This window comes from Pongo pygmaeus, chromosome 14 (genome assembly GCF_028885625.2).
Source record: "Pongo pygmaeus isolate AG05252 chromosome 14, NHGRI_mPonPyg2-v2.0_pri, whole genome shotgun sequence".
Taxonomy (NCBI): Eukaryota; Metazoa; Chordata; class Mammalia; order Primates; family Hominidae; genus Pongo; species Pongo pygmaeus.
Genome location: NC_072387.2, coordinates 34,473,565 through 34,495,936, shown reverse-complemented (window position 1 = coordinate 34,495,936; position 22,372 = coordinate 34,473,565). Strand labels below are relative to the sequence as shown.

Below are 22,372 nucleotides of genomic sequence, written 5' to 3'. Positions count from 1 at the left end.
ACTTTATCTTTATGATCTCATTTAATCCTCCTAATTGAAACCAACCCAATAGTCCCATAGACAGTTTTGTTTTTTTTTGTTTTTTTTAACACAGAAATGACCCTTCTGGTCTTAAAGCTTGACATTTATATTTGTTTTATCTGAGTTCCTTCCTTAGGTAGGGACCCACAGGCCTCTCAAAAAGTAGCAAATATCTGAAACTCACCCAATGATCTCATCCAGACAATGAGATGCTAAGCCTCTCATTCATCTTGATTGCTTCCTTACCCCTACTGATTCCTGTTTTTCTTACACATTGTTAACATTTCTTCCTTGCTATATAAACCCCTAATTTTAGTCAGTCAGGGATATGGATTTGAGACTAATCTGCCACCTCCTTGGCTATAGCACCAGATAAAGCCTTCTTCCTTGGCAATAATTGTTGTCTCAGTGATTGGCTTTCTGTGCAGCTGTGGGTGGCAGGACTTACACTGAATCTCTGGCATCCAGTAAGTTCTCATATTACCCAACTTTACAGATGCAGAAGCAGACATGAAGTAACATGCCCAAGGTCACAAAAAGCAGGGGAGCAGGGACAGGAACCCAGGCAGCCCATCTCCAGAGGGCTGCCCTACAGTTAGCACTCCTGTCCCATCAAACCTCTTGACTTGACCTCTCTTTTGGGCCAGAGTCTGAGGCTGCAATCCAGACCTCGTGGCATGCCACTGAGCAATGCTGGGCCAGCCACTTTCTGACTTGAGCCTCTGCTTTGTGTCCTTGGGGTGGCATTACCCACCTCCCGGGGCAGTGGAGCATTAAAGGACAGAAGCATGTCAGTCCCCTTCTTCCCATACGATATTCCACAAGGGAAAGTGAGGACGGGGGTAGATTACTGAAAAGCAATGATATTCTGTCTCCCTCCTTCTCTCTCCATTGAGAAAGTCTGCAAATAACTGTTGACAGGCAGAGCTCAACTGAACACAGATCCTTCACTGCCTGTACTGTGGGAACAATGATTCTTCACGTTCATAAATCTGTCTCTTTCTTTCTTTCTTTTTTTTTTTTTTGAGACCAAGTTTTGCTCTTGTTGCCCAGGCTGGAGTGCAATGGCATGATCTCAGCTCGCTGCAACCTCCGTTTCCTGGGTTCAAGTGATTCTCCTGCCTCAGCCTCCCAAGTAGCTGGGATTACAGGCATGCGCCACCACGCCCGGCTAATTTTGTATTTTTAGTAGAGACGGGGTTTCACCATGTTGGTCAGGCTGGTCTCCAACCCCTGACCTCAAGTGATCCACCCACCTCAGCCTCCGAAAGTGCTAGGATTACAGGTGTGAGCCACCGCATCCAGCCCAACTCATCTCTTTCTACCAGTCGTTTCCCTCTAAACTCCTCCGGAAGGGAAAGGGAGGCAGGGAGTAGGTATGGGAGGAAAAGCTGGCGTGGGCACGTGATGGGGGTGGAGAGGGAGCTGGGGAAGGCCGCAGGACCCAGAGAGGCAGGGCTGGGTTGGCCTTGGCCCTGGCCCTGGGGAAGGTGGCCTGGATCTGCCTCAGCTGGGATCTGATGACTGGATTGCTAAAAACAAGCCCATGAGCTCCCCCCTGAGCTCCAAAGTCGGGGGCAGGAAAGGGGATGTTTCACAGCCTCCCACTCTCCTCTGAAATCTGGAGGTGGGGGCGGGGGTGGCAGGGGGACGCCAGCCTTAGACGTGGGGCAGCCTTCCTGGTAGAAGCATGATGTTTTTCCCCAATGATGGTCATTGTTTCAATCAATATGGCAATACTACACAAAACACTTCATATTGCTATCTTTAGGGGCAACAGTTTAAAGGTCATACTGCTTCAACCTTAAAAAAGTCCTCTTGGGAGGCTGACGGAAGGATCATAACCACATCAGCATTTTAAGTTTACAGATTTTGTGGTCCCAGGGAATTACCTACACTCAAGCTGCACGTTCCTGGGGCCAAATACACATTTTGCAGTTCCACTTCCAAACGCACGCCCCGCCCCCACCCCCCGTCAGTACTCACCAGGCCCCCCATCAGCACCCGCTCCTCCAACTCCTCATCAACCCCCGCCCCCCACCGACACCCACTCCTCCATCAGCCCCCGCCCGCGGTACTCACGCGGGACGCCCTGCTGCAGGGAGCTGCCCCGGAACAGCGTCGGGGGCGTCTTCCGGCCCAGCCTCTTGATCAGGCGGTCGCGCTCGTTCAGCCTGCGGATAAAGCAAGCGTGTCAGTCTCGAGTCACCTGAACACTCGGGTTGCACAAGGAGACAGACAGAAGGGGGTGGGGTGAGGTGGGGGATCACCTCCCCACGTCGGGTAAGGCATGGTGCTTCACCAGCTGCCCGTGATTTCCAGCAGATGCCATCTGGGCGCCTCAATGCTGGCTCCCTGTTGTGGAAAACGCCGTTTCCAGTCCCTCCCTCAGCCAGCGCCTCCTCCTCGCTGAAGTGTGCATGTGCCTGGTCCATACCCGCGGGACCCTGGGCTTTTCAGGACACTTCTGCAAGAAGAGGACTGTTTCCGGGTAAACGTCTTGGCGCCTCACTCCTGCCTGCAGCCCCCTGCCTGAACAGGGTGAGAGCCCCGCGGAGGCCTCAGGACCCCAGCCACAGCCCAGCTTCGTTCTGCAGAACTTGATTATTTTGAACCCCAATGAAGATCAAGGCGAGTTTTCTTCTAAAACAGACGGCTAAGGAGCAGTCCCTGCCTTTCCTGAACTATTCCCTTCAAGGTTGCCACTGCTGTGAAGACGTGCGGAACTGTTCTGGAGCTTGGCTATTTCTATACCATTTTATTTTTTAAAAAAGATGGGGTCTCACTGTCGTCCAGACTGGAGTGCAGCGGCACAATCATAGCTCACTGCAGCCTCGAACTCCTGGGCTCAAGCAATTCTCCCACCTCAGCCTCATGAGTAGCTGGCACTCCAGGTGTGCGTCACCACACCTGGCTAATTTTAAACATTTTTTGTAGAGACAGGGCTTTGCTTTGCTGCCCAAGCTGGTCTCAAACTCCTGGTTTCAAGTGATCTTCCCGCCTCGGCCTCCCAAAGTGCTAGGATTACAGGCGTGAGCCACCATGCCCAGTCTGTTTATTTCTATAAACCCAAAGGGAGTGCTTGAAAACTGCCCAGGCAGGTCAAAGTGCTTTGATTTTTACTATCAGGCTCTCATTTCACTTGTCATTACGGGAGTTTGCCAGTGACCTAGAGGCATAATAGATTATGGGCTGAATGGTGTCCCCTCTAAATTCACATGTTGAAGTCCTTACCCCTAGTACCTCAGAATGGGACTGTATTTGGAAACAGGGCCTTTAAAGTGGTAATTAAGGTGAAATGAGGTCATCAGGGCGGGCCCTAATCCAGCATGGGTGCTATCCTAATAAGAAGAGGAGATGAGGACCCAGGCATGCACGGAGGGAAGACCACAGAGCACACAGCCACCTGTAAGCCACGGAGAGTGCTCACATGAGAAACCAATCTGTAGACAGCTCGAGTATGGACTTCCAGCCTCCAGACTGTGACAAACTCAATTTCTGCTGTTTAAGCCACACAGCCTATGGCATTTTATTGTGGCAGCCCAGGCAGACAAATACAGCCCCCATTGCGTTTGTGGGAACGTGAGGGGATACGGAGTTGTAGAAGAAGCTGCAGGTGCTTGAATCCCATGTACCCCGCCCCCGATCGATCAGTGAGCCTGGAGCCTGAGGAGGCCCCTCCCATGACTGCAGACCTGCCTAGCTCCCTCAGGGCCATCGAAAGAGGAGTGGGGCCCTGGCTCTTCTTCACAGTTCTTTGAGCTGAAGTTCATTTTGAATTTCCAGGAGAGGGCATTTCTGAGTGCTTTGGTTGAAATAACAATGTTTAATTCATTACCAATTAAGGGTGAGCCTCAGCTAGCTAAGCTTGGCAAAGCGTCTCATGGCTGAGGAAGACAAATACTTTCTCCATCCTTTCACACTGGTCCTCCCTCCCGTCTCCTCTTTCTTCCATGGGCCAAATTAATCTCACTGAGTCTGGCTGAGCAATTGCCCTGGAAGGCATGGATGTGCAGACACAGGAAGAGTGAGCCCGTGGCACCTGTCCCTCTGTGTAGCTGCCATCACCGACTGTCCGCAGCTCCCTGTGCTGCCTGGTTTCAGAATGTGGCAGGTATAAAGAAGGGCCTGTCCTCCCTGTCCAACACGTGCCCAGCACTGGCCACAACTCCTGCACAAAATAAAGGGCACTGTGTGCAGAGGGGGGCCCTCACCCTACCTGGCCCCAGGGTAGCCTCACCAGCCAGGCCCCACATGGGGGCATAATGGGCAACTGATACATTATTTTCTCAGAAGCTGGGGACCATGCAGGACTAGGCTCTGCCCCCATGCCCCTGGACCACAGGGACATGCCTCCTGAACCACCCTGGCCATCCCAGAAGCGCCTCCTCATGATGGGGCTTATGAGAATGTCACAGATCCTCAGAAATGGGAGGGATCATTGAAATTATACATGTTGGTCTCTCACCAGGCAGGTGAGAAAACAAACTCAGCTGTGTCAAATAACTTGACAAAGGTCAGATGGGGCTTCGCTGGCAGGGCTTCTGTGCTGGCAGATGCTGCCTAGATGCTGCCTAGAGTGGTGAATGCTTTTCTCTCTCTTCTTTTTCTATAATGAATTTTTTTTCTTTTTGTTTTTGAGACAGAGTCTTGTTCTGTTGCCCAGGCTGGAGTGCAGTGGCGCAATCTTGGTTCACTGCAGCCTCCGCCTACCAGGTTCAAGCGATTCTCCTGCCCCAGCCTCCTCAGTAGCTGGGATTATAGGCACTTGTCACCATGCCTGGCTAATTTTTGTATGTTTAGTAGAGATGGGGTTTTGCCATGTTGGCCAGACTGGTCTTGAACTCCTGACCTCAGGTGATCCGCCCACCTCAGCCTCCGAAAGTGCTGGGATTACAGGCATGAGCCACTGTGCTCAGCCTATAATGAAATATTATTTAAAAATGTGACTTCTTGCTTCAGAGGGACCCACTCTGTGCCACAGCCCTTCCTCCACACACTGTGAGGGGTCCACAGCCAAGGAGGTACACCCTCCCATGGCCCAGGCCTGCCATCCACCACCTCAGTTATTTGGGACCCTAGAAGTCCCTGCTCAATGACCACCCAGGCCTGCATCCAAGGCTAACTTGACTCCACCCTGAGCTCTATCCCCCTAAAAGTAGACCATATAGCCAATGTGCACACCCCAGGCCTGTGGAGGTGGCCAAGGGGTGCTTTTTGCATGGGGATGTGAACAGAACCTGGATGTATGGGCTGGGATGTTCACCACATCACACGTGCGCAGATGCCCTCAGTGCAGGGCAGAGCTGGGGTTCTGAAGCATAGAGAGGGTGTCCAGGGAGTGAGTTCTTTCCCACGCTGCCTTGCTCAGTCTAAGGCCTTCAAATAAGCCAGGAATCAGGAAGTGCACCAGGCTTTATGAAGGTGTCATCATGAAGGGACGGAATTCTTTGCTAGCTTGATTTATAACTTTCACATATTTATGCGTGGTTCAACGTCTCCATTAGTACTCTTATACCAAGTCCTGCAAATGTCAGGACCAGGCCTAACTATGATTACTTCAGATTTTAATAAAATAATAAAGTCTTAAATATAAATTCCTTATACTCCCCATTCTTCTCCCTTCCATAAAAAAGAAACAGCTTTCCAGTCTATATTTCATACTGTTGCTTCACAGATATGTATGGGTAATTAATATCCAATTATATTTAAAAATACGTATAAATGGTGTCATTTATTTTATGCTTCCTGTTTATCATGTTTTTTGCTTTTATTTTTTGGTTTAGAGGAATACTTTATTATTTATTTCAGTGGTCACCCTTACATTTCTAGCCTTCGTATTTGACAAGGTCAAAAGTTAGAAAATAATTTAACCCCCTTCTTGAATAATGCAAACACTTCAGAACACACAACTCTGATTTTCCCATCTCTTCTTGTCTTCAGCACTGAAGCCCACTCAGTTTGCCATTTGTTGCAGGGAATCTGTCTTTTCCTTCTGGTTGCTTTTACAATAATTCCCTTTGTCTTTGATGGGCTGTAGTTTCATGACAATATTTAGTATGACTGGTTATAGGTTTGTTTTTATGTCCTGTTCAGCTGCTCAGGTCTGCAAAGCTACAACAGCTTGAACGTTTGTGGATCTTCACTTACAGAAAACATTGAGATTCCTGCCTCCCCTCCATTCTCTATTTTACCTTCTCCTGGAGCTTCTATCTACAGTATCTCCATATTGATCTCATTCCATCTTCCACATCCCTCAATCTCTCCCATGTTTTTCATTCCCGTTCTCCTTTCAGCTTTATCTAAACTACTTTAAAATTTTCTAATATGTTTTAATTTAAATCACTGGACTTTTCATGTCTATATGTTTTATTTTTCTTCCAAATCCACCTGTTCTTACATACTACACTTCTCTTGCTTTTTGATATCTGTATCTTCTTTCATCACTATTTTATAGACTCTTTCAGACTTTCCTTGCAATTCCAGCTATTGGGAAGCTAATTTTCCTATCCTTAGTACAGAAGGACTCTCTCCTTCATTGTGGTTCATTTCCTGTGTGTGCTCTAGTTCTTCAGAATGAGTTTTCTTTTGCCTCTGCTAGGGCCCTATGGGTTACCTCAATTTGTATATTAATATATTAGTATGTAGCATTGGCAAGCCTGAATTGGACCTCTTATATAAGCATGGGCTTCCAGTTTCTAGTGGGTAATTCTTTCTTTCATCTATTTCCCTGGACACATAGTATGACTCATTGCTTCTCTGTCAATCTAAGGAGAAAAATTTTTCTAGTTTCTGTTTCACTAAAATGGCATCCGTACAAAATTTGCAACTTTATGCATAGGGTTCTGTTATATCTCACATGGGACTAAGCTGTTCTCTCCCTGCATTAACCCCTGAAACCTCTGCCTCTGAGCCCTTTGCATGGTCTGATACTCCCATGCAGCCTCCTTGGCTTCACCTCCTCTAACCCTGCTGGCTTTGATGCCTCTGTTTTTGGTATCTGGATTTACTTCTTGTTCTTTTGAGCTTAGTTACGTTTTGAGAGCCTGCCTTTGTTTATATTTCACCTAACATGTATGTGTGTTTGGAAGGATCTTTTCTGAGTTAGCTCAGTCCATCATATTGACTCCACCTGGTTTCTATAAATAATCTGTTATTTCACTGAACCAACTACTGGAAAACACCATGTCTACAGAACAAGATCACAGAACTATTCTTTGCAGAGTCTTGCTATCCTTAGGAACAACCTTTTCTGAAACTTTTAAAACAGCAAAGGATGTGACAAAGCTTTAGAGGTCATAAAACAGGAACCAGAGCTTATAAAAACACTCTACTGGAGGTCTAGGAAGCACTGATTTCTCCATGCACTCCAATGTTGAAATGTCAAGGAACATTGTTTTTCCAATTTACCCTTCTCTTCTTTGGAGGAAAGGAGACCATTGTGAATAGTTACAACTAAAATTTCTCATGAACAATAATGTTGGAAAAGCTCAAGATTGAAATGGGTAAGAAAGGATAACATTTACCATTTACAATATTATGTCATCTATATATGGTTTGGAAGCTATCTGTTCACAAAAACAAAGTAAAAAAGGTGAACAAAACACAACAAAATATTTACTTTGGTTAATTCTGAAATAATGAGAAGAAAAGAGGAGTACAGATTGGCACAGAAAAAACAATTTAGATCTATGTTTTCTTTTTTTTTTAAGAGAGAATCTCTTTAAAATACTAAATTCTAGCAAACTAAATTCAGTATATGAATACTAAATTAACAAAATACTAGCAAACTAAGTTTAGTATATTTAAAAAATTATATACTATGACCAAATGAGATTTATCCCTGGAATGCAAGGGTGGTTCAACATATAAAAATCAAGCAATGTAATATACCACATTAATAGAATGAAGGAAAAAATATCACATGATCATTTCAATTGATGCAGAAAAAGCACCTGACAAAATTCAGTACTCTTTCACGATATTTTTATTGTGGAAAATGCTAAAGATATAAGGGAAATTCCTTATCATGAAAAGAGCATTAATTTAAAAAAACCCAAAGCAAACATCATACTTAATGGTAAAAGACTGAAAGCCATCTTTCCATGTTCAGGAACAAGACAAGGATGCCAACTTTCAGCACTTCTATTCAACAAACTTACTGAAGTTCTAACCAAAGCAGTTTGGCAAGAAAAAGAAATAAAATACATCCAAATATGAAAGAAAGAAGTAAAACTATCTCTATTTGTACATGACATGATCTTATATGATGAAGAATATACACAAACACATACATTCAAATTATGGGAGTTAATTTACTGAGTTTATTAACTCAGTAAAGTTGCAGGATACCAGGTGAACCAATAAAAATCAGTAGTATACAAATATAATAGCAATGTACAATCCGATAAGAAAATTAAGAAAACAATCTAATTTATAATCAAAAGGAATAAAATACTCGGGAATAATTTTAACCAAAGAGGTGCCACACTTATACATAAAAAACTATGAAACACTGCTGAAAACATTAAAGATATCCCAAATAAATTGAAAAATACCCTGTGTTCACAGATTGAAAGATGTTACTGTTAAGATAGCAATACTAGTCAGTGTACTGTTAAGATAGCAATACTAGTCAGTGTTTTACAGATTCAGTGTAACTCCTATCAAAATCCCAATGGTTTTTTTTGTTTGTTTGTTTGCAAAGATAGAAAAGCTGATCTTAAGATTCACATGGAATTATAAGGGACCCAAAATAACCAAAATAATCTTGAAAAAAGAACAAAGTCATAGAACTCACACATACCTATTTCAAAACCTATTACTAAACTACAGTAATAAAAATAGCATGGTACTGACATAGACTTACAAATCAAGAGAATATAATTGAGAGTCCAGAAATAAACCCATACATCAATGGTTACTTAATTTTTGACAAGGATGTGAAGACCATTCAATAATGAAAGAATAATCTCTCCAGCAAATGGTGCTGGGACAACTGGATTTCTACATGCCAAACAATGGAATTGGGCCCTTCCCACCACATACAAAAATTAACTTAAAATGGATCAAAGATATAAATATATTTGAAACAAATGAAAATGGAAACACAGCATATCTAAACTTATGGGTTGCAGCAAAAGCAATCCTAAGAAGGGAACTTATAGAAATAAATGTCTATATCAAAAGAGAAGAAATAAACAGCCTAATGTTACACTTTGAGGAACTACAAAAGGAAGAACAAACTAAGCCTAAAGTTGGCAGAAGGAAGGAAACAAAAAAGATCAGAGCGGAAATAAATGAAACAGAGACTACAAAAACAATGGAAAAATATCAGTGAAACTAAAAGTTGTTTTTTTCCAAAGATAAAATCTACAAACTCCTAGCCAGACTGACTAGGAAAAAAAGGAGAGACTCAAATAAAGTGAGAATTGAAAGTTGAGACACTATAACAGATACCACAGAAATGTAAAGGGTCATTAGACATTACTACAAACAATCATATGGCAACAAATTGGATAATCTAGAAGAAATGATAAGTTCCTAGACACTTACAACCTATCACAACTGACCAATAACAAGGAAGGAGATTGGATCTCTAGTAAAAAATCTCCCATCAAAGAAAAGGCCAAGACCTGATGGCTGCTCTTCTGAATTCTACCAAACACTTAAAGAACTTAATACCAATTCTCAAACTTTTCCAAAATACTGAAGTGGAAGGGATACTTCCAAACCCATTTTACAAAGTCAGCATTACCCTGATACCAAAGCCAGACAAGGAATCACAAGAAAAAAAATTACAGGCTAATATCCCTGATGACTATATATACAAAAATCCTCAACAAAATATTAGCAAACTGAACTCAACAACACATTGAAAGAATCATTCACCATGGTCATATGAGATTTGTGCCTGGGATACAAGGATGGTTCAATATACACAAATATATAAACACACTACATTAACAAAATGAAATATAGAAAGCATATGATCATCTCAATAGATGCAGAAAAGCCATTCAACACCTCTTCATGATAAAACTCAACAGATTAGTTATAGAGGGAATATATCTCAACACAATAAAGGATATATGACAAACCCATAGCTAACATCATACTCAATGGTGAGAAGTTTAAAGCTTTTCCTCTAAAGTTAGAAACAAGACAAGGATGCCCACTCTTGCCAATTCTTTTCAACATAGAACTGAAAGTCCCAGCCAGAGCCATTAGGCAAGAGGGTAATAAAAGGTATCCTGATAGGAAAGAAAAAAGCAAAATTATCTCTGTTTGTTGGTACACATAATGTTATGTATAGAAAATCCTAAAGACTCCACCAAAAAACTGTTTAGAACTAATAAATTTAGTAAGGTTGCAGGATACAAGATCAACATACAGAAATGAGTAGTGTTTTTATATATTAATAATGAACTATCCAAAAATGAAATTAAGAAAGCAATTCCATTTACAAGCACAACAACAACACAAAATACTTAAGTGTAAATTTAATCAAGGGGTAAAAGACCTATATAGAGAAAACCACAAAACACTGATGAAATAATTGAAGAAAAATACAAGTAAATGGGATGCTATGCTCATGAACTGTAAAACAACACTATTGTTAAAATAGTCATACTACACAAAGTGATCTACAGATTCAATGCAATCCCTATCAAAATGGCAATGTCATTTTTCACAGAAAGAGAAAAAAAATTCTTAAGATTATATGGAACCACAAAAGATCCTCAATAGCCAAAACAATCTTGAGCACTAAGAAAAAGGCTGAAGGCATCACACTCTCTGTATTCAAAATATGTTATAAAGCTATTGCAAATAAAATGGCATGGTACTGGCATAAAAGCAGATGCATTGATCAATGGAGCAGGATAGAATGCCAGAAATAAACCCATGCATTTATGGTCAGCTGATTTTCAACAAAGGTGCTAATAACACACAATGAAGAAAAAGCAGCATCTTTAATAAATGGTGTTGGCAATGGTTCACATGCAGAAGAATGAAACTTGACCCTTATCTCACACCATATACAAAAACAACTCAAAATGAATTAAAGACTTATATATACGAGTTGAAACTAAAACTACTGGAGGAAGATAGGGGAAAGGTCTATGACGCTGGTCTGGACAGTAATTTTTTGAATATAACTCTGAAAGCACAGGCAGCAAAGGCAAAAATAGACAAATGGGGTGATATCAAACAATAGAGCTTCTGCACAGCAAAGGAAACAATCAACAGAGTGAAGAGACAACCTACAGAGTGAGAGAAAATATTTGCAAGCTGTACATCTGATAAGAGGTTAATATCCAAAATACACAAGGAACTCAAACAATATCAAGAAAGCATAACTCAATTAAAAAAAAAGAACAAAGGACCTGAACAGACATTTCCTAAAAGAAGATATACAAATGACCAACAGGTATATGAGGAATGCTCAAACAACTAACCATCAGAGAAAGGCCAATTAAAATCACAATGAGGTATTACCTCACATCTGTTAGAATGGCTATTATTAAAAAAAAAAAAGAAAGCTAACAAGTACTGGTGAGAATGGAGAGAAAAAGGAACCCCTGTACACTGTTGATGGGAATATAAATTAGTATAGCTACTATGGAAAACAGTGGAAGTTCCTCCAAAAAATTAAAAATAGAATTATCATATGATCCAGCAATCTCACTTCTGGGTATATAATCCAAAGGAGTGGAAATCAGTATGCTGAAGGGATATCTGCACTCCTCTGTTCACTCCAGCATTATTCATAATAGCTATGATAGGAAATCAACCTAGGTGTCCATCAATGAATGAGTGGATGAAGAAACTGTGGTATACATATACACACATATATATATACGTATATATGTGTATATATATACACACATATATATACATATATATACACACACACACACACACACACACAAACACAATGGAATACTATTCAGCCTTAAAAAGGACATCCTGTCATTTGCTATAACATGGATAAACCAAGAGGACACTATGCTAAATGAAATAAGCCGGGCACAGTAAGACAAGTGCTGCGTGATCTCATTTATATATGGAATCTTAAAAAGTTGAACTCATAGAAGTAGAAAGTACAATGATGGTTACCAGAGGCTGGGGTTGAGAGTGGAGGAGTGAGGGAATGGGGAGCTGTTGGTCAAAGGGTACAAAATTTCAATTAGACAAAAGGAGTAAGTTTTTTTTTTTTTTTTATACTTTAAGTTCTAGGGTACATATGCGCAGCCTGCATGTTTGTTACATATGTATACATGTGCCGTGTTGGTTTGCTGCACCCATTAACTTGTCATTTACATTAGGTATTTTTCCTAATGCTATCCCTCCCCCATCCCCCCACCCCACGACAGGCCCTGGTGTGTGATGTTCCCCGCCCTGTGTCCAAGTGTTCTCACTGTTCAGTTCCCACCTACGAGTGAGAACATGTGGTGTTTGGTTTTCTGTCCTTGCGATAGTTTGCTCAGAATGATGGTTTCCAGCTTCATCCATGTTGCTACAAAGGACATGAACTCATCAAAAGGAGTAAGTTTTAAGATCTATTGCACAACAGGGTAACTATAGTCAGTAATAATGTGTTATATACTTCAGAATAACTAAGAGTAAATTTCAAATGTCTCATCACAAAAAATGATAAGTTGGTGAGGTGATGACTATGTTAATTAGCTTGATTTAATCATTTCACACTGTATAGCTGTATCAAAACATAACTTTGTACCCCAGAGGCTTATAAATTACAATTTGTTAATTAATATTAATAAAAAGCATAAATAGAAGAGCTAGAACAATATAAATCTTAGAGGAAAATACAGGGGCAAATCTTTATGACCTTAGCTTTGGCAATGGCCAAATGCAAGTAACAAAATGCAAGTAACAAAATAAAAGACACATAAATGGGACTTCATGGAAATTAAAAACTTTTTTGCATCAAAGGTAATTATCACGGAAATGAAAAGATAACTACAAAATGGGAGAAAATATTTGCAAATCATATCTGATAAAGGTCTAGTATCCAGAATATATAAAGAACACCTACAACTCAAAAGCCAAAAAACAAACAACTTGATTAAAAAATGGGCAAAGGACTTCAATAGACCCTTATTCAAAGAAAATACACAATAGCCAAAAAGCACATGAAGATAATCAGTATCATTAATCATTAGGGAAATGCAAATCAAAACCACCATGAGACAGCACTTCACACATACTAGGATGGCTATTAAAAAAAACCCCAAAACCAAAATAACTCAGAAAATAAGTGTTGGAGAGGATATGGAGAAACCGGAACTCTTGCACATTACTTGGTGAGATGTAAAATGGTGCAGCCACTGTTCCTTGGTAAGTTAGACACAGAATTATCTCATCACCCACCAATTCCACTCCTAAGAATATACCCAAATGAATGGAAAATGGACTCAGACAGATACCAGTACAATATCCACAGCTGCGTTATTCACAAAAGCCAAAAGTAGAAACGACCCAAATGTCCACCAACTGACAAATGTGTAAGCAAATGTGGTCTACGCATACAATGGAGAATTATTCAGCCATATAAAGGAATATGGTACAGATACATACTTCAGGGATACATACTTCAGGGATACATACTTCAGGGATACATACTTCAGGGATAAAGACTGAAAATATTATGCTAAGTGAAAGAAGCCCAACCTCAAAGGCTGTGTATTACCTGATTATATGAAATGCCCAAAATAGGCAAATATGTAAAGACTGAAAACAGGCTCGTGTTTGCCAGGGGCTGTAGGGCAGGGAGGTGGGGGAAAGGAAGCGGGAAGGACTGCTTCACACATATGGGGTTCCCTTTTGGGGAGATGAAAATATTCTGGAACTAGATAGTGGTAATGGTTATACAACACTGTGAATCTACCAACTGCCATGTATGGCAAACTATAAAATAGTAAATGTTATGCTATGTGCATTTTATCACATTTTTTTGAGAAAGAAAATTGAATAAAAAAAAGGTGGATTGGGTCCCAAATCAAGGTCAATTCCCTCCTATCACATGAGCTGTTGGTAATGATGCCATTTTTACGGTTTATTTTTCCCATGGTGGGGGGATATTGGCATTAAAGTACTTAATTTTTTTTTTTTTTTTTTTTTTTGGCTCTGTACTGGCAGAAGCAGGTATGCTAGCTGGGAACTATTGCTATGAAAGGTGTTGTGTAGACATTACTTCACCCAGAGATATGTGCAGTCTTGGTGCCTCCCCAGTAATGATGGTGAAACCCAAGCTCATACAAGTCCTTACAAAAGGCTCTTTTTAGAAGCTGACAAATCCTAGAGAAGGTGTTATGCTCCTGCCTCGAAAAATGATCAGTCTCAGGAAGAAGTGGAGAGCTGAGTTATGATGGAGAAAAATAAACTCTTGTGTCCACATTTCTGTTAGAAAGCTATTCCTGCAAAAATCACACATGCATAACTGCCAAAGAGCGGGAGCGTGGAGTACACAGCAAATAACTCCAAATCTGAATTTTAGATCTTGTCAATAATTACAGCTGATCGGAATCACAGCTGACACTACAACAAAGCCAAAAACAAGTAGGTAATTTTAGAAACTTATTTTTAAATTAGCTGCTGGGCAGTCTGCAAAACACAGATGTGACAGGCCCTCAAGAAAAAAAGCTGGTCCCCAGTTCCCTGTCCTTCAGGGAAGGCCAAACATCTACCAATCCACCAGGCTGTTAACATTCTAACCTGTTTTACTAGAAAATGATATTTCATAGCCTCAATTGGCAACTTATTTTACTCATTATCATTAGGAAATGAAAACCTTTGGGGCTCAAGTGTATTCCAGACCTACCTAGGCCTTTGTTTTATCTAAAACTTTACCTTAGTTAAAGACACTTATGTAATGAAGGAAAATCACAACAATAAAACAAAAACAAAGTCAGTTTTCCAGACTAAAACTTCAATAAAAGTTATATTTATTTTATATACCACAGAACTAGGAGCCCTCCAGAAATTCCATTCTATTAGATGGTGGTAGATGATTCTCCTTCCCCCTTTCTGCCAATCCATATGCATCTTCTTTTTAAAAACATGACTTCTTGACCTCTCATTAATTCAGCATTTGTACCGCACCTACTGTGTGTGAGACCCAATGCTGGAAACAAAGTTATCCAAGACACAGCCTCTGCCCTCATGAACTCAAGAGTCCTCAAGGTGACCTCGCCGTGTGCAGACACTTATCATGCTATAAGGTGATGATGCCCTTACAGAGATTGTGCTAGGCTCAGGAGAGGTGACGTGGAGGAGTGAAGTACCTGGAGCAGGGCGGGGAGAGAATCAGCACTGAAGCTGGGTCCTGAACAATGGATGGCTCTTTGCTGACCATCCAGATGCAAACACAGGAGGAGGAAAAGGTTCAGCAGGAACAACAATGAATCCAGTTTCAGATGTGGGGCCTGTGAGCGCCTCTGAGGTGTTCAGAAGACAAGGGACCAGAGAGAGGTCAAAGCTGAGATGCAACTTTGGACTCAGCTTGTAGAAACCCATGGAGAGCTGGTAGACTGAGAAGCAGCACTGTGCCTAGTGATTCTTGGAAAACACCAGCACACCATCTGTGTGTTCAACTAGAGGGTTCATTCAGCCAGAACCAAGTCTTACACTTTTTGTACGTTTTTCACAGTACCTATCCTCGGCTGAAAACAGAGGACACGGTTCAATATGTAAAATTGCATTTGTGCTTTGTATTAACTGATTTGTGGTGCGACTCTCCTCTTATGTTGTGTCTCCACAACTCAATCCTTCACCATTTGTCTCTGTGTCTATCCATAATGCCCAGCATTGAGCTCAGGACACAGTAGGTTTTCCAATAGTGGCCAAGATAAATTCCTCTGTATTATTCTTTTAAAATGCCAGAATATGGACATTGTCCCTATTCTCTTCTAGAGAGAAAAGCTCACTCCAAACTCCAGAAGATAATGTGAGCAGTGTTTGTGGATTTATGGAGATGAAACATTGTAATTTTTTAAGAATTCAGGTTACATGGAACAGTTTGGGGGGACATTCTGGCTGAAGACACCATAGGGTTCAAGGTTAACTAACCCTAATACAAATTCCGTTCCAAAAATAAACAACAGATTCCTCCAGTCCTCCCTGGACCCAACTTTCCTCTAATAATAAAAATTGGGCACTGGAGAGAAGAGAGGCTTGCAGCAGCACAGTGCTTGATTTCCTCTGTCCCAGACAAGGTTTTCCTAGTGGAGGCAGGGGACGATTCTGGATGTCCACAGGCATGAATAAAGAAGCCTACCTAGCAAATGCCTTTTCTCTCTAGACAAAGGAACAGGAAAGGGGCAGCCTAGCAAGACAGAAAACTTTCAGGCCTGAATTACTCATCTGCAGCCAGATACCCCAGAGAAAAGGGTGGCCCCCTCCTACCCATGCCAGCAAAGACCTAGTGGTGCTCTTAGACTTCTTCCCTTAGGAGACTGTTACGAGGCTCTCCAACACCCTTATGGGGAGGTGACAAAGAAGACCAAGCCGGGAGCCTGGACTTTCATCCCTGCCAGCCAATAAGGCCCCCTCCCTCCTGGGGTGTCAGCAGAGATCACTTCGGATGACTAGACTTCCATCCCCAACCCAGTGAAATGTGAAGGCATCCTTTTCTCTTCTCACTGGGTGATGTCAGAAAAGGTCTTATGGAGGATCAGGACCCCTGCACCTGGAGAGCAGGAGCTCCCATCCCTACCCTGAAGACATAAACAGAGGCCATTAGTGAATCTGCATTACCTCTACCTGGCAGAAGCCAGGCTGCCTTGAAATCCAGAGTCCATAGCATAATAGCCAAAATGTCCAGGTTTCATTTGAAAATCACTTATTTTACCATAAACCAGGAAGATCTCAAACAGGGAGAAAAATAATGATCAATAGATGCTAACACCAAGATGTCAGAAACAGTGGAATTATCTGACAAAGATTTTAAAGTAGCCATGGTAAAAATGCTTCAATAAGTAATTATGAACACACTTAAAAGAAAAAAAGTAGAAAGCCACAGCAAAGAAATATAAGACTTAAAGAACAAATATGAAATTTCAGAACGGAAAAATATAACAACTGAAATAAAAACCTCAGTGGATGGGCTCAACAGCAGAATGCAGGGGACAGAGGAAATAGTTAGTGAACTGAAAAATAGAACAGTAGAAATTACCCAGTCTGAGTAATAGAGACAAAATAGACTATGAAAATTAACAGAGCCTCGGGAGCCTGTAAGAATATAATAGAAGATCTAACATTCATGTCTTCAGAGTCTCAGAAAAAAAGAAGAAATACGGCAGGGCTAAAAGAGCACTCAGAAATAATGGCTGAAAATGTCTCAATTTTGATGAACAATATAAACTTACAGAGCAATTCTAAAGAGGATAAACTCAAAGAAATCCACACCAAGACAGATTTTAATTACACTGCCAAAAACTAATGATAAAGGTTCCAAAGGCAGCCAAAGAGAAAATGACACCAATAGAGGAAAACCACGTAGGTTGACAGTGGATTTCTCATCAGAAACCACTGAGGCCAGAGCAACCAGCACAGCATTTTTCAGTGCTGAAAGAACAGAACTGTCAACCCAGTGAAAATATCTTTCAGGAATGAAAAAGAAATCTCTTGAATGGAAGGAAAACTAAGAAAATTTGTCACCACCAGAACTATCTTACAAGAATAGCTAAAGAAAGTTCTATAAGGTGGGGCACGGTGGCTCACGCCTGTAATCCCAGCACTTTGGGAGGCCAAGGCAGGATGATCACTTGAGGTCAGGAGTTCAAGAACAGTCTGGCCAACATGGTGAAACCCTGTCTCTACTAAAAATACAAAGATGGGCTGGGCATGGTGGCTCATGCCTGTAATCCAGCACTTTGGGAGGCCGAGGTGGGAGGATCATCTGAGGTCAGGAGTTCGAGACCAGCCTGGCTAATGTGGTGAAACCTTGTCTCTACTAAAAATACAAAAATTAGCCAGGTGTGTTGGCAGGTGCCTGTAATCCCAGCTACTCGAGAGGCTGAGGTGGAAGAAATGCTTGAACCCGGGAGGTAGAGGTTGCGGTGAGCCGAGATTGTGCCACTGCACTCCAGCCTGGGCAACAGAGTGAGACTCCGTCTCAAAAAAAAAATTAGCCGGGCATGGTGGTGCACACCTGTAATACCAGCTACTTAGGAGGCTGAGGCAGGAGAATCGCTTGAACGCCAGAGTGCAGAGGTTGCAGTGAGCCGAGATCACACCACCACACTCTAGCCTGGGCAACAGAGTAAGACTCCATCTCAAAAAATAAAAAATAATAATAAAGAAAGTTCTATAAACAAAAAGGAAATGACAAAAGAAGAAATCTTGGAACATAAAAAAGAAAGAATATAGTAAGGAAAAATATGAGTAAATACAAGAAGCTTTTCTTTTGCTCTTGATTTCTCCAAATTATGTTTGATGAGTTAAAGCAAAAATTATACATTGTTTGATATGGTTTTAAATGTATGTAGAGCTGCGTATGATGGCTCAAAAAGGTAAAATGGCAGACTTATGCTCCAACATATCAGCAATAAATTAAATATAAATGGTATAAATATGCCAATTAAAAGATACACAATGACATAGTGAATTTAAAAACATGAGCCAATTACATACTGCCTTTTAGAAACTAGCTTCAAATATAATGATATAGGCAGATAGAAAATGATGGAAAAGATACATCATGCAAACATTAATCAAAATAAAGCCTAAGTAACTATATTAAGTAGTCTTTAGAGCAAAGTAACTTACTGGAGAAAATGAAGGACATTATGTAATGACAAAAGGATCAATCCATTCAGAATACATAGCAATCCTGAACGTCTATGCACCAAGTAACAGAGCTGCAAAATATGTGAAGCTAAAACTGATAGAACTGAAAGAAGAAATAGACAAATTCATAATTATAGTTGAATTTTTCAGTATCCCTCATACAACAATGGATAGTACCAATAGAAAATCATCAATAAAATTTAAAGAACTGCCAAACACCATCAACCAACAGGTTATATTCATGCCACACTCTACGTAATAGCAACAGAATGCACATTCTTTCCATGTGCACATGGAATATATAACAAGAAATAGAATATTCTGGGCCATAAAACAAACTTCAACACACTTAAAAGTTATACACAATACATGCTACAAACACAATGGAATCAAACTAGAAATAAATAAAAAAGATAACAGAAAAATATTCAAACACTTGGAAATTAATAACACACTTCCAAATAATAAAGGATAAAGAAAAAGCCATAAGACAAATAAAAAATTACTGAATTAAATGAAAAAGAAAATACATTACAATTTGTGGTACACAGTTAAAACAGTGCTGAGAGGGAAATTCACAGCAGTTAATCTATATATTAAAAAAAATTTAAAAATTCCAAGTTCTCACATGAAGAAACTAGAAAAGAAGAGCAAAATAAACCCAAAGCAAGCAGAAGAAAGGAAATCATAAAGAATAAAAACAGATAGGTTAAAAACAGAGAAACAATAAAAAAGTCAATAAAGAGCTTCTTATTTGAAAAGAACAATAAAATTAACAAACTTCTAGCAATACTTACAAAGAAAAAAAAGAATAGACACACATTAGCAATATTAGGAATTAAGTGAGATATTACTCAAACCTTGCAAATATCAAAAAGATAATTGTGGGACACCAGAAACAATTCTACACATGTATTTGACAAACCAGATGAAATGGACCAATTCCTTGAAGAACAGAGACTACCAAAATTCACACAATTTGAAATAATTTTAATAGCTCTCTAAATATTAAGGAAATTGAATTTATATGGCCTCACTGGAGAATTTTACCAAAAGTTTAAAGAAGACTTACCACCAGTTCTACATAATCTCTTCCAGAAAACAGAAAAGGAAGACACTTCCCAATTTATTTATGAAGCTACTATTATACTATACCAGTCCATACAAAGACATTACAAAAAAAGAAAGCCCCAGTCCAATGTACCTTACAAACATAGATGCAAAAAACCTGACATTAGTAAGTGCAATTCATCAACATATAACAAGAATTACACAACACAATCAAGTGGAGATTACAGAGACACAAGGATGGTTCAATATTCAGAAATCAATATAAACTACCATGTTAACAGGCTAAAGAGAAAAAAAAACACAATCATATCAGTTCATGCAGATAAAGCATTTTATAAAATTCAACACCCATTCCTGAGTTAAAAACAAACAACAAATCTCTTAGCAAATTAAGAAAAGAACTCCTCCAACTTGACAAAGAGCATCTACAAAAACACCTGCAGCTAGCGCCACAGTTTATGATAAAAAGTTGAATGCTTTCTCCCAAATATTGGGAACAAGGCCATGATGACCATTTTCACCACTTTTATTCAACACTGTGCTAGAAGTTCTAGCTAGTGCAATAACACAAGAAAAGGAAATAAAAAATACAGGGACCAGAAAGGAAGTAATAAAATTGTAGCTATTTGCAGATGACATAATTGTCTGGAAAATCCCAAGAAATACATATATATGAGCACATAAATATGTATATATATATTTATGTATAGATATAAAACTCCTAGTACTAATAAGTCAGTTCATCAAAGTACATGATGTAAGATCAACATACAAAAATCAGTTGTATTTCTATGTATTATCAATGAACACACAGATGCTAAAATTTAAAATACAATGCAATTTGTGATTGTTCAAAAATATATGAAATACTGAGGTGTAAACAGAGCAAAACATTTAAAAAACTTGTGTGCTAAAAGCTACACAATGCTGATGAAAGAAATCAAAGAAAATCTAAACAAATGGAGAGACTTACCATTTTCATGGACTGGAAAACACAGCATAGTAAAGATGTTAATTCTCCCCAAATTGATATACGGATTTAAAGCAATTCCTGTCAAAATCTCAACCATTTTTTGTAGTTACAGATGAGACCATTCCAAAAAGTATATATGGAAAGGTAAAAGAACAATTGTTAAAATTTTGGAAAAGAAGAATGAAATGGAAGAAATCAGTGTATCTGATTTCAAGACTTATGATATAATTACAATAATCAAGACAGTGTGGCATTCATAAAGGAATAAACAGATGAATAGACTAGAAGAGAGAACCCAGAAACAGGCCCACATAAACATACCCATCTGATTTTTGACAAAGGTGCAAAAGCAATTCAGTGGAAGAAAGCCTTTTTGACAAATGGTGCTGGAGCAACTATATATACACAGAAAAAAAAGAACTTTGATCTAAATCTCATACCTTACACAAAAATTAACTCAACATACATACTTGAAAGTAAAATATAAAACTATACAACTTTTAGGAAAAATATAGGAAAGTATATTTGAAATCTAGGACTAAGCAGAGTTCTCTTAGACTTGACACCAAAAGCATAATTCACAAAGAAAAATTGATATTTGGACTTAACTAAAATTTACTTTTCTTCTATGAAAGACCCTATTAGGAGGCTGAAAGAACAAGGTACAGAATGGGAGAAAATATTTGTAAGCCATATGTCTCACAAAGAACTAACATCTTGAACATATAAATAAGTCTCAAAGCTCAATATAAAACAAAACAAAACAAAGAATCCCATTAGAAAATGGTCAAAGGCCATGAAAAGACGTTTCACAAGAGAGACTATAGTTGGCAAATAAACACATGAAAAGATGTTTAACATCATTAACCATTAGGAAAACACAGTCTAAAACCACAAAGAGATCTTGATCACTAAACAGCAATCCCAATGGCTAAAATAAAAAAAAAAATAGGACAGCACTGAATGCTGGCAAGGATATAGAAAAACTAGATTACTCATGCATCATGATGAAAATGTAAAATGGTATGCCCACTCTGAAAAACAGCTTGGCAGTTTGTTTAAAAACCAAACATACTACAACCTTGTGAAAATACTAAAAACCACTGAATTATACACTTTAAAATGGTGAAGTTTATGTGTTTGAATTATGTCTCACACACACACAAATCAGGTGACCCTCCACTAATGTGCAGTCCAAACTGTCAACCCACAGAATCACAAGCTAAATACATGGTTGTTATTGAAAAAAAAAAACAAAAACCTAAAACTAAAACTAAATATGCATCTACTATAAACCCAGCTATTGTACTCCTGGACATTTATCGCAGAAAAATTAAGACCTAATATTGACATAAAAGCCAGTAAACAAATGTTTGTAAGAGTTTTATGTATAAGAGCAAAAACTGGAAATCCAGATATCCTTCAATGGACGAATGGTTAAGCAACGCGTGGTACATGCGTTGAGTGGAATATTACTCAGCAGTAAACAGGAAG

The 22,372-nt window shown here is 39.6% G+C and overlaps 1 protein-coding gene across 9 annotated transcripts in view; it reads right to left on the bottom strand.

Moving 5' to 3' along the window:
• Positions 1-22,372, bottom strand: part of ATP8A2 (ATPase phospholipid transporting 8A2) — a 660,817-nt gene that overhangs the window by 5,704 nt on the left and 632,741 nt on the right. For all 9 annotated transcript variants that reach the window (XM_054446069.2, XM_054446071.2, XM_063650657.1 and 6 more), the window contains one exon: positions 2,104-2,195. In XM_054446069.2, the coding sequence (XP_054302044.1) occupies positions 2,104-2,195 (92 nt within the window). The remainder of the gene's footprint in view (positions 1-2,103; positions 2,196-22,372) is intronic.